At 40.1% G+C, this 13,302-nt stretch overlaps 1 protein-coding gene across 3 annotated transcripts in view; it reads left to right on the forward strand.

Annotated features, from left to right (window-relative positions):
* Nucleotides 1-5,157, forward strand: part of LOC101416136 (zinc finger protein 596-like) — a 54,072-nt gene extending 48,915 nt beyond the window's left edge. For all 3 annotated transcript variants that reach the window (XM_004476693.3, XM_023584131.2, XM_071207808.1), the window contains exons 3-6: nucleotides 8-134; nucleotides 880-975; nucleotides 1,421-1,503; nucleotides 1,962-5,157. In XM_004476693.3, coding sequence (XP_004476750.2) covers nucleotides 8-134; nucleotides 880-975; nucleotides 1,421-1,503; nucleotides 1,962-2,822 — 1,167 coding nt within the window. In that variant the 3' untranslated portion in view covers nucleotides 2,823-5,157. The remainder of the gene's footprint in view (nucleotides 1-7; nucleotides 135-879; nucleotides 976-1,420; nucleotides 1,504-1,961) is intronic.
* Nucleotides 5,158-13,302: the final 8,145 nt, after the last annotated feature.

Here is a 13,302-nt window from a genome sequence, read left to right on the forward strand (position 1 = left end):
GTTTTAGGCATCAGTGACCTTCAAAGATGTTGCTATAGACTTTTCTCAAGAAGAGTGGGCTCTCCTGGATACATCTCAGAGAAGGCTGTTCAGAGATGTGATGCTGGAGAATATCAATCATCTCGTCCAAGTGGGTGAGTGTCTCAAAATTTTTATCTATCATCTAATCTCTTATTTATTCAGTAAAAATCTAGAACAGTTTTTCTCTATTTTATATTCCTTTTTATATTTTTATACTTAATGTATTTTATGATATTTTATAACATGAACAGTTACCTAAAAGAAATTTGTTTCTTTAATTATTATATATATCTAGTTTTTCTCCCAATTAGAATGTCATCTTTTTAAGCACACTTTTGTGTCTTTCTTCCTACTCAATCTCTAGCACTCAGAACAGTGCAAGGAACTCTATGGCTATTTTCTATAAGGCTAAAGAAATGGATTAAATATTTCCTAAATAATTATACTATTCTGAGGACTGTGCTTCAGAATACAGTAAAAAAAAAAAAAAAAAAAAAGCATATTCTTTTTCAAAAAGAGCATAGATTGTTCTGGTGGAGTGTATGTTTATTGGATTATTTTAGAAAATAATATTCAACTGCTGTTCATACACGGAATTTCTCCCTGATAGAAAATAAAGAGAATTTTCAGTCTTTCTGGGCATCATCAACCAGAGCTCTTCACTGTATTTGGGCACAAGGTAAAGACTAATCCCTTTGATGGTAAAGAATTGTCAGTGATCTGTGTTCAATGAGGTGCTATTCCCTTGGTTGACCTATAAGTTTACCTTACTCTTCTTTAGTAGCCTACCCTGAACTTGATGAAAATGTACTTACCTGCACAGAACTAAAAGTCCATTTATCTTTTTCTCACAAACAGGATATGAGGTCTGCAAATCGGATGTATTTTCTCACTTGGAGCAAAGAGAGGAACTTTGGGAAGAAGGAATAATATTTCTCCAAAGTCAGACTTCAGGTGAGCACTAGGTACTTGTGCTTCTATACAAGGAGGAGGATAGTCAGTGAGCATAAGGTTCTTGGAACTATCACCTTCAAATTGCCTTAAGTGAGTTATATTTTCAGAAATGTAGGGGAGCATATTGGGGAAATTTTCCTCAATTGTGGGCATTATTCCATTCACTTATTGATCTCTATTCAGCTGTCTTTGGCTTTAGGAAATGGGATATTCATATTCAGTTGGAGTTAAATTTTTCCTCTCTAATATCCTGTATTCTTTTATTTTTCTCATATTTCAATTGCAAATATTTTTGTAATTGTTGGTGACCTAGAGTATTCCCTAATTTGATGTGCTTTCCCAGCTAAGGATCAATATTTAAAACATAGACAGAGTAGTATTTGGGTTTTTTCAACATTTCATTTCTCTAATGTTACCTGAGCATTTTCTTTTTTATTTATTTCAGGCAGGGACAGTAGTTGTAGAAAACAAGAAATGGCATCCATGCAACGTATCTACAGGAAAGACACATCTACCAATATGTGTTTGGTAAGCTTACTGGGTATGAACCCTTGTCTCCCAGATAGATACCTAGGAATAGAATAAATTAAGAATTCAGTACAATCTCCTAACTGTGAGTAAAACTTACTGAAAGTTTTTCTGGTTTAGTACTTCATTGGTTTAAGTGCTAATCCAGGAAAAAATATTTTTTTACTTAACCCCAAAACCATATTCTTAGTTTTTATAAAATGACAATTGCATACACAAAGCTTATATACCTAATCTTTGAATCATCATGAAGTCTTTAAATTGAACAGAAAGCTCTGTAGTAGGGTTAGGAACAATAGAGAAATTCTCTGCACATGCAGAATAATGTGCATACAACTAACACGAGGAAGATTTTAATTGGCTACTCACTAAATGATTAGGATTCATATGTAGAGAAATGCATAAATGAATGTATATGGGCAAATATTTTAAATCTCTTATTTAATTCCCACATGCAGAGATATCACATTCGAAAGAATCTCTTTAAATATAATGATTTGCGAAAAGATGTCACTCAAAGATCCACTGTCACTCAAGATGTACTAATTCACATGAAAAGGAAACCCTATTTCAAAAGACTATTTGGAAAAGCCCTCAGTAACCAGTCATCTTTTATTCACCATAAGCAATTTCACGCTAGAAGTAGATCATCTGACTATCATCTAAGTCGTAAAAACTTTTGTCAAACCTCTGACCTCAGAGAATACAGTGGAACTGATATTGGAGAGAAACCCTATGAATGTCATCGATGTGGGAAAACCTTCACTCGTCGTTATTCCCTTAGGCAACATGAGTTCATTCACACTGGAGAGAAACCCTATAAATGTCATCAGTGTGAGAAAGCCTTCAGTTCTTTTTCTGTCCTTCAAACACATGAGAGAACTCACACTGGAGAGAAACCCTATGAATGTCATCAATGTGGGAAAGCTTTCACTTGTAATTCTCACCTTAGAAAACACGAGAGGACTCACACTGGGGAGAGACCCTATGATTGTAATCGATGTGGGAAAGCCTTCACTCATCGTTCTTCCCTTAGGCGACATGAGATAACTCACACTGGAGAAAAACCCTATGAATGTCATCGATGTGGGAAAGCTTTCACTCATAGTTCTGGACTTCGGAAACATGAGAGGACTCACACTGGAGAGAAACTCTATAAATGCCATGTATGTGGGAAAGGCTTCTCTCATTGTTCTACCCTTAGACAACATGAGAGAATTCACAATGAAGGGAAACCATATCTATGTCATCAATGTGGGAAAGCCTTTACTTATCATTCTGCCCTTAGAAGGCATGAAAGAACTCACACTGTTTCTTAACAATGTCATAGATGTTGACAAGCCTTCAGTCACTGTTCTTAGACAACATAATGATTTGAGAAAACTCACACTTTAAATGTTTTGAATGTAGAAGAAATTTCAGCCATAGAATTAACCTTTAACACACAAGTGATCTCACACTAAAGAAACACTATTTATAATCAGTGAGTATGAAGTTTTGACTACTTTAGTCTAAGTGAATTCATACTGAAAGATAAATGTGTGAATGTCGTCTATCTAGCAAAGTCTGATATAAGGCCTGAGAGAATTCACAATATAAATGTGATGAAAGTGGAAGCATCTTCATCCACCTCTCTTAACTCATAAACCAGAGAAATCATATGTGAGAGAAATTCTGTTTGTAATCAATGTGGTAATGCCTAATTTGTAATATATCCTTTAAATATAATTAGTGAACTCCATGAGAGAGAAAGAAATAGTCCATAATCACTATACAATATCATTTAGTCAAGCACCAGTCTTGGTGTGCAAAAGAAAATTCATTGTACCAATAACCACTAAAACAGAAAATTGGAGAGAAAAACCTTTACCCAGTAGGAAGAAACTCCTTGAAAAAGTACCACATAATTTATGCAAGAGATGTTATTCAATGAAAATCATGAGAAATGTGTTCATACATCAGTAATTATAGGGCATGTGAAGATTCACACTGTGTTAAACACCCTTAGGGTAGTGAATGAAGGAAGGTCTTCACTGATCACTTATTCCTTAATAAAAATTAATATTCTCTGAGAAGAGAACAACCCTAAACTCAAAATGGGAAATCATGTGGATTTCACACCAGAAAACTCAGACTAGAAAATATTTTACAAGAACCCTTGAGCCCATAATTCAGCATAGAATCCAGAATTTTGAATACAACTTGCTAATGAAAATATGTGAGATATTAGCCTAATATTGTGAAGCAGCTTGCAAATGCTGAATGAAGAGTTTTGTAAGAAAAAAATATGAGATTCAACTTGATTTGTACTTGCATATATGTAGGCAACAAAATTTGCTAATGAGCAACAATCTGTTGGCCATAATCTTTTTTTCTTTGTAAGGAAAAAATAAAACTATTTGCAGCTGACGTGATTGCCTAGACAGAAAATTTCAAAGAATTTACAAAAAGAAAAAAGCATGAAAGTTTATAAGTGAATTTAATAAGGTTACAAGATAGAGTTAAGGCACAAAATTCAAACATATTCATATATCATAGCAAAGTTGTATTTCAAATACAGTATAAGTGATATTTACAATAGCACAATAAAAATGAATGGGACCTCTAAATCTAACGTGTGCGGGAACTATCTGCTGAAAACTACAAAACCCTAATGAAAGAGGTAAAAATATTTACATAAATGAATATATGTTCTGTGCTCATGGATTAGTTAAGATGCGAAATCTCCCAAATTAGATCTATAGATTTATAAAATTTCTTGGTGCATATCCTACAAACTCTTCTGTATGATCAGTAAGGTGATTATAAAATTTAGGTGTAAAGGCAATGGGACTAGAAGAGCCCAAATCATTTTGGGGGAAAAAAAAGTGGATTTACATTAAACAAGTTAAGGCTAATGATAATACCTCTGACTGAGCAGTGTCATATTGGTAAAAGATATAAAATTATATGAGAAGAATAGAATAGAAATCCTAGGAACATTTTAAACAGATCCAAATCAATATTGTCAAGTTAGATTTTACAATGGTACAAAAAATTACTCTCTTTTTAACAAATAGTGCTGAGAACTTTGGTTGTCCATATGCATTTTTTTTAAAGTTGAACATTGGCATCAGCCCTTAATATTTTCAAAGAACATCAAAGACCTAAATGCAAAATTTAATGTATCTGGAACATAGGAGAAAACCTCCATGAAAGTGTGCTTGGCAATTAATGTCCAAATACAATGATGTGATGGTTTAGTTCACGTGTTAACTTGGCTAGGTTGTGGTTTCCAGTTATGTTGTCAAGTACTGGCTGATTATTTCTGTGAGGGTGTGTTGTAGTCTTAAATCATTATACAGATGATAGTACCTATAGCTGATTACATCTCTACAATCAACAAAGATAATTGCCTTCAGCAATGACAGAAATCTTCCCCAATCATTTGAAGACCTGAAAAGGAGAGCTGATGACTTCAGCTGTGGGAAAGAAGAATTTCTGGGGAATTCATTGAAACCTTCATTGGAGTTCCCAGCTTGGAACCTTCCATAAGGAATTCAGATTTGCCAATCCCTATGGTTGCATGAGTCAATTTGCATAATAAATCTGATAATATTTATCCTGTTGGGTCTACTTTCCTGGAGATCCCTAATAAAAATGTCAAAAGAAAAATCCTTTACTGCTGGTCTTTATTTCTTTATTCCACTTTTAGCCACTGTCTAGTGTTCTTTCTTTTCAGTCTGAAGAACTCCATTTAGCATTGCTTTTTGGACAGGTCTAGTGGTGATGAACTTTCTCAGCTTTTGTTGATCTGGGAATGTCTAATCTTTCCCTCATTTTGAAAGAAAGTCTCACTGGATATAAAATTCTTGGTTGGCAGTTGTTTCTTTCAGCATTTTAAGTATTAAGTATTTCAGCCCACTGCCTTCTTGCCTCCATGGTTTCTGGTGAGAAATCTGCACCCAATCTAAATGGGACTCCTTTGTATATAATATATTTCTTTTCTCTTGCAGCTTTCAGAACTCTCTCCTTGTTCTTTATAATCAGTATATGACAGGGTGAATTTTCCTTCACATTTATCTTGTTTGATATTCTCTGAGCTACTTAGATATGCATATTCAGGTCCTTTCCTAAGTTTGGGAAGTTCTCTGTCATTATTTCTTTGAATATTCCTTCTGCCCTTTTCTCTCTTTCTTCTGGTGTGATTGCTGGTGTCCCAGAGATGTCTTAGCTATTCTTTTCATAATTCTTTGTTCTTTCAGTTCCTCAGCCTCACTCATTTCAAGTGTCTTGTCTTTGAGTTCACCGATTTTTTTTTTTTTTTTTTTTTTTTTTGCCACCTCCAATCTTCTACTGAAATCCTCCTGGGAATTTTCATTTCAGTTATTGTGATCTTTAACTCCAGAAGTTCTGTTTGGTTAATTTTTAAAATTTCTAAAAATTCTCGTATTTATTGTTTTCTTAATATCCTTTAGTTCTTTCTATGTATTTTCTTTCATCTCCTTGAGTGTTTTTAAGATCATACTTTTAAAGGTTTTGTTTGTCCTCATTCTGATCTTCATTGGTATTTTCTGGAATTTTAGCTTCTTCCTTTGGGAAGGAATTCCTTTGTCTTGTACCCTTGTTACACACTGTACTTTTTTTTTTTTTTAATATAAAACCTCTTTTTTTTTTTTTTTTTAAGATTTACTTATTTCTCTCCCCTTCCCCCCACCCCGGTTGTCTGTTCTGTGTCTGTTTGCTGTATCTTCATCTTTGTCGGCTTCTGTTGTTGTCAGCGGCACAGGAATCTGTGTCTCTTTTTGTTGCGTCATCTTGTTGTGTCAGCTCTCCGTGTATGGGGCACCATTCCTGCGCAGGCTACACTTTCTTTCACGCTGGGCGGCTCTCCTTATGGGGCATACTCCTTGTGCGTGGGGCTCCCCTACACGGGGGACACTCCTTGCGCACATCAGCACTGCGCATGGGCCAGCTGTACACGGGTCAAGGAGGCCTGGGGTTTGAACCGCAGACCTCCCATGTGGTAGACGGACGTCCTAACCACTGGGCCAAGTCCACCGCCGACACTGTACATTTTAATGTTTTAAAATTTAACTCTGATTTATTCCCTGAGGTGTCTGTTGATTTTATAACCAGCTGATGATAAGACAGAGAATTTCTTGAGCTTCGGCTTTCTTATTAGGAAGGTCTGCCCAGTGCTTTGTGGAGGGATTTCCCTGTCTTTCTGAGCCTGTATGTTGTTTTGGGATTTTGCTTGTTACTTGTTGTGGAGGTCTCCTGTTTACAAGAATTTGGTTGTCCCCTCTTTCCCAGGATACAGGCTTCTCTCTCATAGGTGTTTGAAGCCAGCAAGATTTTGCCCCAGATTGTCTGCCTTTATAGTTTCTTTTACTCCTCTTGTCTCAAGCTGTTTTGACCTGGAGGGCAAATTCTAGTAAGAGGGGCATGCTGGAAAGAACTTTGCCAGGCAAAACAGGGCCAGAGACCAATGAAGGAGGTACAGACTGGCTCCAAAGTGCCCTGGGAAGTATATCAAGAAAAGCACGAAGACCTTCTTCCACGGCTCCACAGACTTAGCTTTCTTGGCCTGCCCTGCAAATTCAGCCCTTCAACCAACTGTTCCCACAGTCCTAAGGAAGCCTTGTATATTTAAATATCCCTCACCACTGCCTTTTTCTGGGACAGGTTGAAACTATAGCTTCTCAGAGCTGGGTCCCTACAGATCTGAGGTTGCTATTCAAAAGCCATGTTCACCGGTGATCTTGGGGAAGAGGATTTTTATGTCCCTTTCTGTCACCAGTGAGCTAGCCAGGGGCTAGACCCCATGGTGCCCTGTCTCATGAGTGAACAATGGGCAGTAGGTAGCCACTGCATGGAGAGAGCAATTTACTGTTCTTTAGCATAATTCATCAGCTTTTTCTTCCTGCTTTTCCCTGGATGCTGTGTGGTGTACTTCTGGCTTCTGGAGGGTCTTACAGGCAGTTTCTTCCTTTAACTATTTGTTCTGGTGGAAAGTCTGAGTCTTGGAGCTTCCTATTCTACCAGCTTTCCCAATATTCATTTATGTGGCTCTGGACACAAATATTTGGATGAGTCAGAAAATAAATTTGGATGTAAACTCAAAACATTTACAATAGAAACTTGTGTCTTAACTATTATCTTTGTCTTATAATATACAAGTGCATGGCAAGGATGAATACAAACATTGATAAATAAGCACTTTAGAAGTATAACCTGATGGTTCATAAATTCTCTAAAAATGCCATTTAATATAGCCTTCAAAATTAGAGAGGAATTAAAAATGAAAAAATAAAAGTAAAAGAACAGAAAATTTGTCAGCCCTGGAAAATTATGGGTTCCTTGATGTCAAAATATCCCGGCATCTATAATATATCAGTGTATCATCCATATACTAGAACTTTGTTGCAAAGGGACTATTGTCAATATAGAGATCACAACAAGCAAGGACATATTGAGCATGTGGGGAGTGTCCAATTTTCAAAATGGGTAGTTTTCAGTTTTAGGATGTGCTAAATAAAAATTTTTATAATTCCCCCTGTGAAGAAGGAATCTAACTCAAGATGAACAGGAAGACTAAGAAGAGTGAGCCATGGCCTTTTCTTCCCTCAGTTCCCTTCTTCCCTATTTTTACCTGTTTTCCTTCCACTGCTCTCATCTGATCTTTCAGTTTTTCTTTCTAATCTCCCTCTCTGATTACTTTCCTTCTTCCTTCCTTCTCCTCCTCTGTTTTCTCCTCTCAGGTCACATTTCTCCTCCCTTTCCCTCCTGCCTCCTTCCTTCCATCTCCTTTTTTCCTTCTCCTACATCTCCCTTCCTCCATGTACTTTCCTTACCCTCCTCAGTTTCCTTGCTCAGGTCAGGTCAGCTCAGCTCCCCACTTCCTATCCATGTGTTGCTACCTGCCCGTCTCTGCACCACAGCTCACTCTGACCTTCTTGACCTCCACCCTCTTTGGTCTCCCGCCACCAGGCCCCAGTTCCCTGTCCCGGGGGCCTGCCTCCCTTTTGCCAGCCCTGTAGTTGTACCCAGCCCTATAGTAGCTACTCTCCTCAGACTCTATTGTCCTAGCTTGTAGGCAGAGTCACCCCATTCTCCATCTCTTCTCTACAGATTTCAGTCTTCTTCCATATAGCTGAGCTCCCTTCATTTCATCTCACCAATACTAGCTGTCTCCTTCCATGCCCTGGAGGTGATACTACAAATAACTTCAGCCCTACCTACCAGGTTTGTCAGAGGACTAGATCCCTGGTATAGCAGGTTCATAGGGGACAGCATCCAAACATACAGCCTGAGCCTTTGGGTGGATCCCAGGCCTTGGCTCTCTCCCTGGGCAGACACCTGGGGCCAGAGACAGGCAGCTATGTCCTCATAGCTATATAATGTTACTTGACTGTTTTCCCAAATCTTCTGAAATAGGCCAGGAGAGGGCAGCAGTTCATCCTGAGACCACTTCCCAGTCTACTCCAGGCCAGTCCTGACTTAGGCACCCACCAGTCTCACCAGGCAGGGCTCCCAGCACAGCAGCTCACAAGACAAATGTCCATCAAGATAAAGCCCCCTAACTTTTCCATCATCAGATAAACCATTCTAATTATTTATTTTGTGCAGTGTTCCGAAACCAAAAGAAAGTTCCCACAAAAGGAACATCCTCTGTTTTTTCTCTGGGATTGGACAAAGTATTGGTCTTCACCAGACTCCTGTCTCCTACTTCCTAATGTTCATCCACTGAAACTAAACCTCAAGGGAAAATGTTCCCAGATCAACTGGGTTGACTTGTGCACTCCCCAAACTGACAGAATCCTAAAGCCACAGGACTACCACATGCCAATTAAATGAACACATTTCTGGATGGGGCTGAGATATTGTTTTTAAGAATGTCCAGAGAGAATTCCTGAAGTCAGGGTGGAAGGATGGCAAGTCATGTGTGAGGATCATGAAAAATGAATTTATCATCTTCATACCCTTAAGGGAGAGGCAGGGACTATAACCAGGCAGGGGTTCATATGGTGTCAACAGTGGATAACGAGAACAAGCCAATGATTAGGGGCCAGACTCTGGTGACAGACCCAGTGAGTTCTAATCCCCACTTATTCCATATGTGACTTTGTTACTGGACCTTTCTGTGCCTCAGTATCCTCAGTTCTGAAGTAGACATACAGTTAGTACCATTATTTTAGAATCTGTATGAGTATTAATGACCTTGATGGCATATGTCAGGCTTTGGTAGGTAGCAGGTATTTCAAGAGTGTTTGGAAGTAAAGATCTGTAATATTTTGTGAAGTGCTTTGAGAGTTGGGTTACAACACTCTTTGTACATCGAAACATTTCATGATCTATGTGAAATGCTTTCAGCCTACAACATTTATTAGTAGTTTAATAAGATAGTATGTAATTTCCCCTCTTGTTTCATTGATTTTGACTATAACCACCAGCCTGCAGTTGACTTAGAGATGCCCCAGTAACTATCCCCTCAGGCCTACAGTCTCTGAAGGTGAGAGGCAGGTCAGGCACCTCCTGGAAGTGGGGCCTGCTGTCATGCTGGGACTCCCCAGGAACTAAGTATATGCTCCTTGCTGGAAGGAGCTCAGAGCCCATATCCCAGAGGGATAGATCTCCATGTAAATTACCCAATGTGTGACAAGCATAGATAAGTGTCAAGAAGAAATAAAACAAGAAGGGGGTGGCTTCCAGGACAGCAGTGACTTGGGCTACTCCGTTCTGCACATAGGAAGGACCAAAGCCATATCTAGACAACAATCCCAAGAAATGTGAGGTGATATGTATCTCTCTTGTTTTAAATTTTTTTCATTGTTTTGTTTCAGAGGCCATAAATCATAAGTTACTTCCCTCACCAAGGTATCTTTGGAGCAAGATGGCTGCTGGCATCTGCAAGGTTTCAGGCTTCCTGGGTTCCTACGTTCCTGGGGCTTGCTTTCCTCTGGGTTCAAGGTTCATTCCTTCCTTCCTGGGGCTGGCTTCTCTTTCCTCTGGGTGCTGATTTCCTGGGTCTTCAGCATCAAACTCTAACATCAGAAATCCCCAACTCTGTTCTTCACTATGCCTTTTATCTGTGAGTCCCCACCCTCTAAGAGGAGGGGGATGCAATGCCCTAATTATAACTCAATCATGCCCAGGTACAGATCAGATTACAAACAAAACCCAATATGTCTTTTTGGAATTCATCAATTATGTCAAACTGCTACACTCCACTCTCTGAATTCCAAAAAGTCATTCCAATATTCAAAAAAGTCTTAAATCACTCACAATGCAAGTACTAAATCATATCATAATCAATTTAAAGAAATACAGTTTGTCTTGGGGCAAAGCCCTGTCTCTGAAACTTACAGAACAATTCATCTGCTTCCAATACAAGTAGACAGACATAGGATAAACATTTTCATTACAATAAGGTGAAATTGGGAGGGAAACATGAGTCATGGGTCCTCTATAGTTCAGTAAACCTGCAGGGCATCCTCCATTCGATTTCAATCTGAGGGTCATTCTTAAGATGACGGTTTCTTCTCCTTAGGGCCATATGGGGACCTATCCTTTCCGTAGTCTTGCCCAATGGCCATTTTCTTGGTGCCACTCTCAAGCATCTGGGTGTCAATCAAGCTCTAGACTTCTTCTTCCAAGAGTGTTGGGGTGACTGCCACACCTCACCCAATCTTTGGGTTAGAGTCTTAACACCCCCCCTAGTGCACTGATGTGAAGACGACATTCCCCCTAAACTTTGGCATACAGGCTCAACCCTCTCAGAGCAATGAGTTAACCACCTGGCCTTCCCTAACATTTGGCATACAGGCTCAACCCTCTCAGAGCAGAGTTGACCATCCGGCCTTCCCTAACCTTTCAAGAACATGTTCACCCCTCTCAGACCTGTGGGGTGCTGACCTTAACTGCCCTAATCCTGGGGGAATTGCTCCACCCTCTCTGTCACCTGGGGCAGCAAAACTTTTCCAGAAAATCGGAGAGGAACATCCACCCTATTCTACTGCTGGGGCAAACTCACCCTCTCTTTACAAATGGGTGGGGTTCCTCTCTTGGCCCAAAGTGATATCTTAATTCCACATCTCAGTTTCCAGGGTTTTCCTCTTAAACTGTTTCTACTTCAATCTCTCTTTTCCATGTCCCTTTTATTCCAAGCTGGCAGTGGTTCCATACACCTCTTTTCAAAAACCTTGTTGGTTTAGTGTGCAAGAAGCAGGGGTCCAAGCCATCTGACAGTAAGAGTTTCCACAAGTCTTTCCAACATAACTGCATCTTCAAACTTGTTTTACAAGTTCCAAGTTTAGTTAAGTCCTCTAGTGGGGCATTTTCATCTGGAAGCTGGATTTCCAGAGGCTTGGAATTTCCAAAACCACCTTCTGTTCTCTTTGTGCCCTACAGTTCAGTTCTCAGCATAACTCTCTCATCTAGCATTTTGCTGTAAGCTTCAAGCAGAAGCCAAGCCTTATTCTCTGGATTTACTTTGGAAATTTCTTCAGCTAAATGCCCAGGCTTGCCATTTTCAAATTCTGCCTTCCATAAAACACCAGGAGTTAATTTTGATCAGTTCTCTGAGAAACTTTAAAATACAGATCACCTTTCCTTCAGCTTCCAGTAATAGTTTCATCATTTATTTCTAAGGCATCATAGAAAGTCTTTTTAGCATCCATATTGCTATCAACAGTCTCGTCAAAGTGATCTAGTCCTCTTCCATCAAGCATTTTATAATTCTTCTAAAATATACCCCTTACCCATTTATGAAACCATTCCAGCATTGCCCCATTGTTGCCTTGTCCTCACAGACCTCTCTCCCCATTCTGCTCTCACTGCCCTTTAAGCCCCTGCCCTCCTTTGCACCACTGTGGGCCTCTGTTCCTCTGCCCCACCCTGGCAAAACAGAGATTCCCTTAACCTATCTAGGCTCACATCTCCTGCCTTTTTCACCTCCCCAAAATTAGCCCCAAGTCACCCCAGGTCACCCCACTTACAAGTTCACCTCACTAAGGATGGGCCCCTCCACTGAGGTCCCCTAACCTAGATGCTACACCCTGGCTTGCTTGCTGGCATATTTAGCCCTGACTCTCTTCTTCCTCTGCCTTCCCATTTATGCTACCCAGGCCTCACCTCAGGACTCCATCATGTTGTGTCTTGTGTACCCCCATCCTTGTGTTTTCCCCATAGTCTATGAGAGTGTTCCCATGCCTCCTCAGCACCTTCCCACTCCCCACATATGTCATTGCCCTTTCCATTCACTCAGTTCCTGGTACTCACCCCAAAGTTCCCTCCTCTGTGTGCATGCTCTCCTTTCATTCCCTACCTTAATCCAGATTAGCCTGTCTTAGACCTCTCTTCTGTTGCTCCCAGCTTGGGGGATCTCATCTCTCTTCTTTCTACTGCTCTCTGTTCTATCCAGCGCTGCTCCCTTCACTGTCCTCCACCCTCCTGCCCTATTTTCTCTCCACAGCATGGTTATCCTACACTAGCATGCACTTTCCTCTTCTCTCTGCCCCCTTTCTTTTGTCATGGTGATCTTAGCCCCCATCCTTAGTCATAGGTATTCACAGTGTTTCCCTCTCCAGATTCTCATACCTCACCTCTGTTTACCTGACCATCCCTTCTCCCAGAGCTGGTAGCACTCCACACCTGGTCCCACTGCCCCTCCTAACCTTCACAGGCCTCCTGGTTTACCCACCCTCTGTTCCAGCCAGCCAGCTGATCTCCACTTTGCACAGCACTACCTTCTTTCATGGCCATCATCCTCCACTCTGCCCACTTGAGACCCTGTCTCCAAGTCACTCTGCTTGATCA

This window comes from Dasypus novemcinctus, chromosome 14, assembly GCF_030445035.2.
Source record: "Dasypus novemcinctus isolate mDasNov1 chromosome 14, mDasNov1.1.hap2, whole genome shotgun sequence".
Taxonomy (NCBI): Eukaryota; Metazoa; Chordata; class Mammalia; order Cingulata; family Dasypodidae; genus Dasypus; species Dasypus novemcinctus.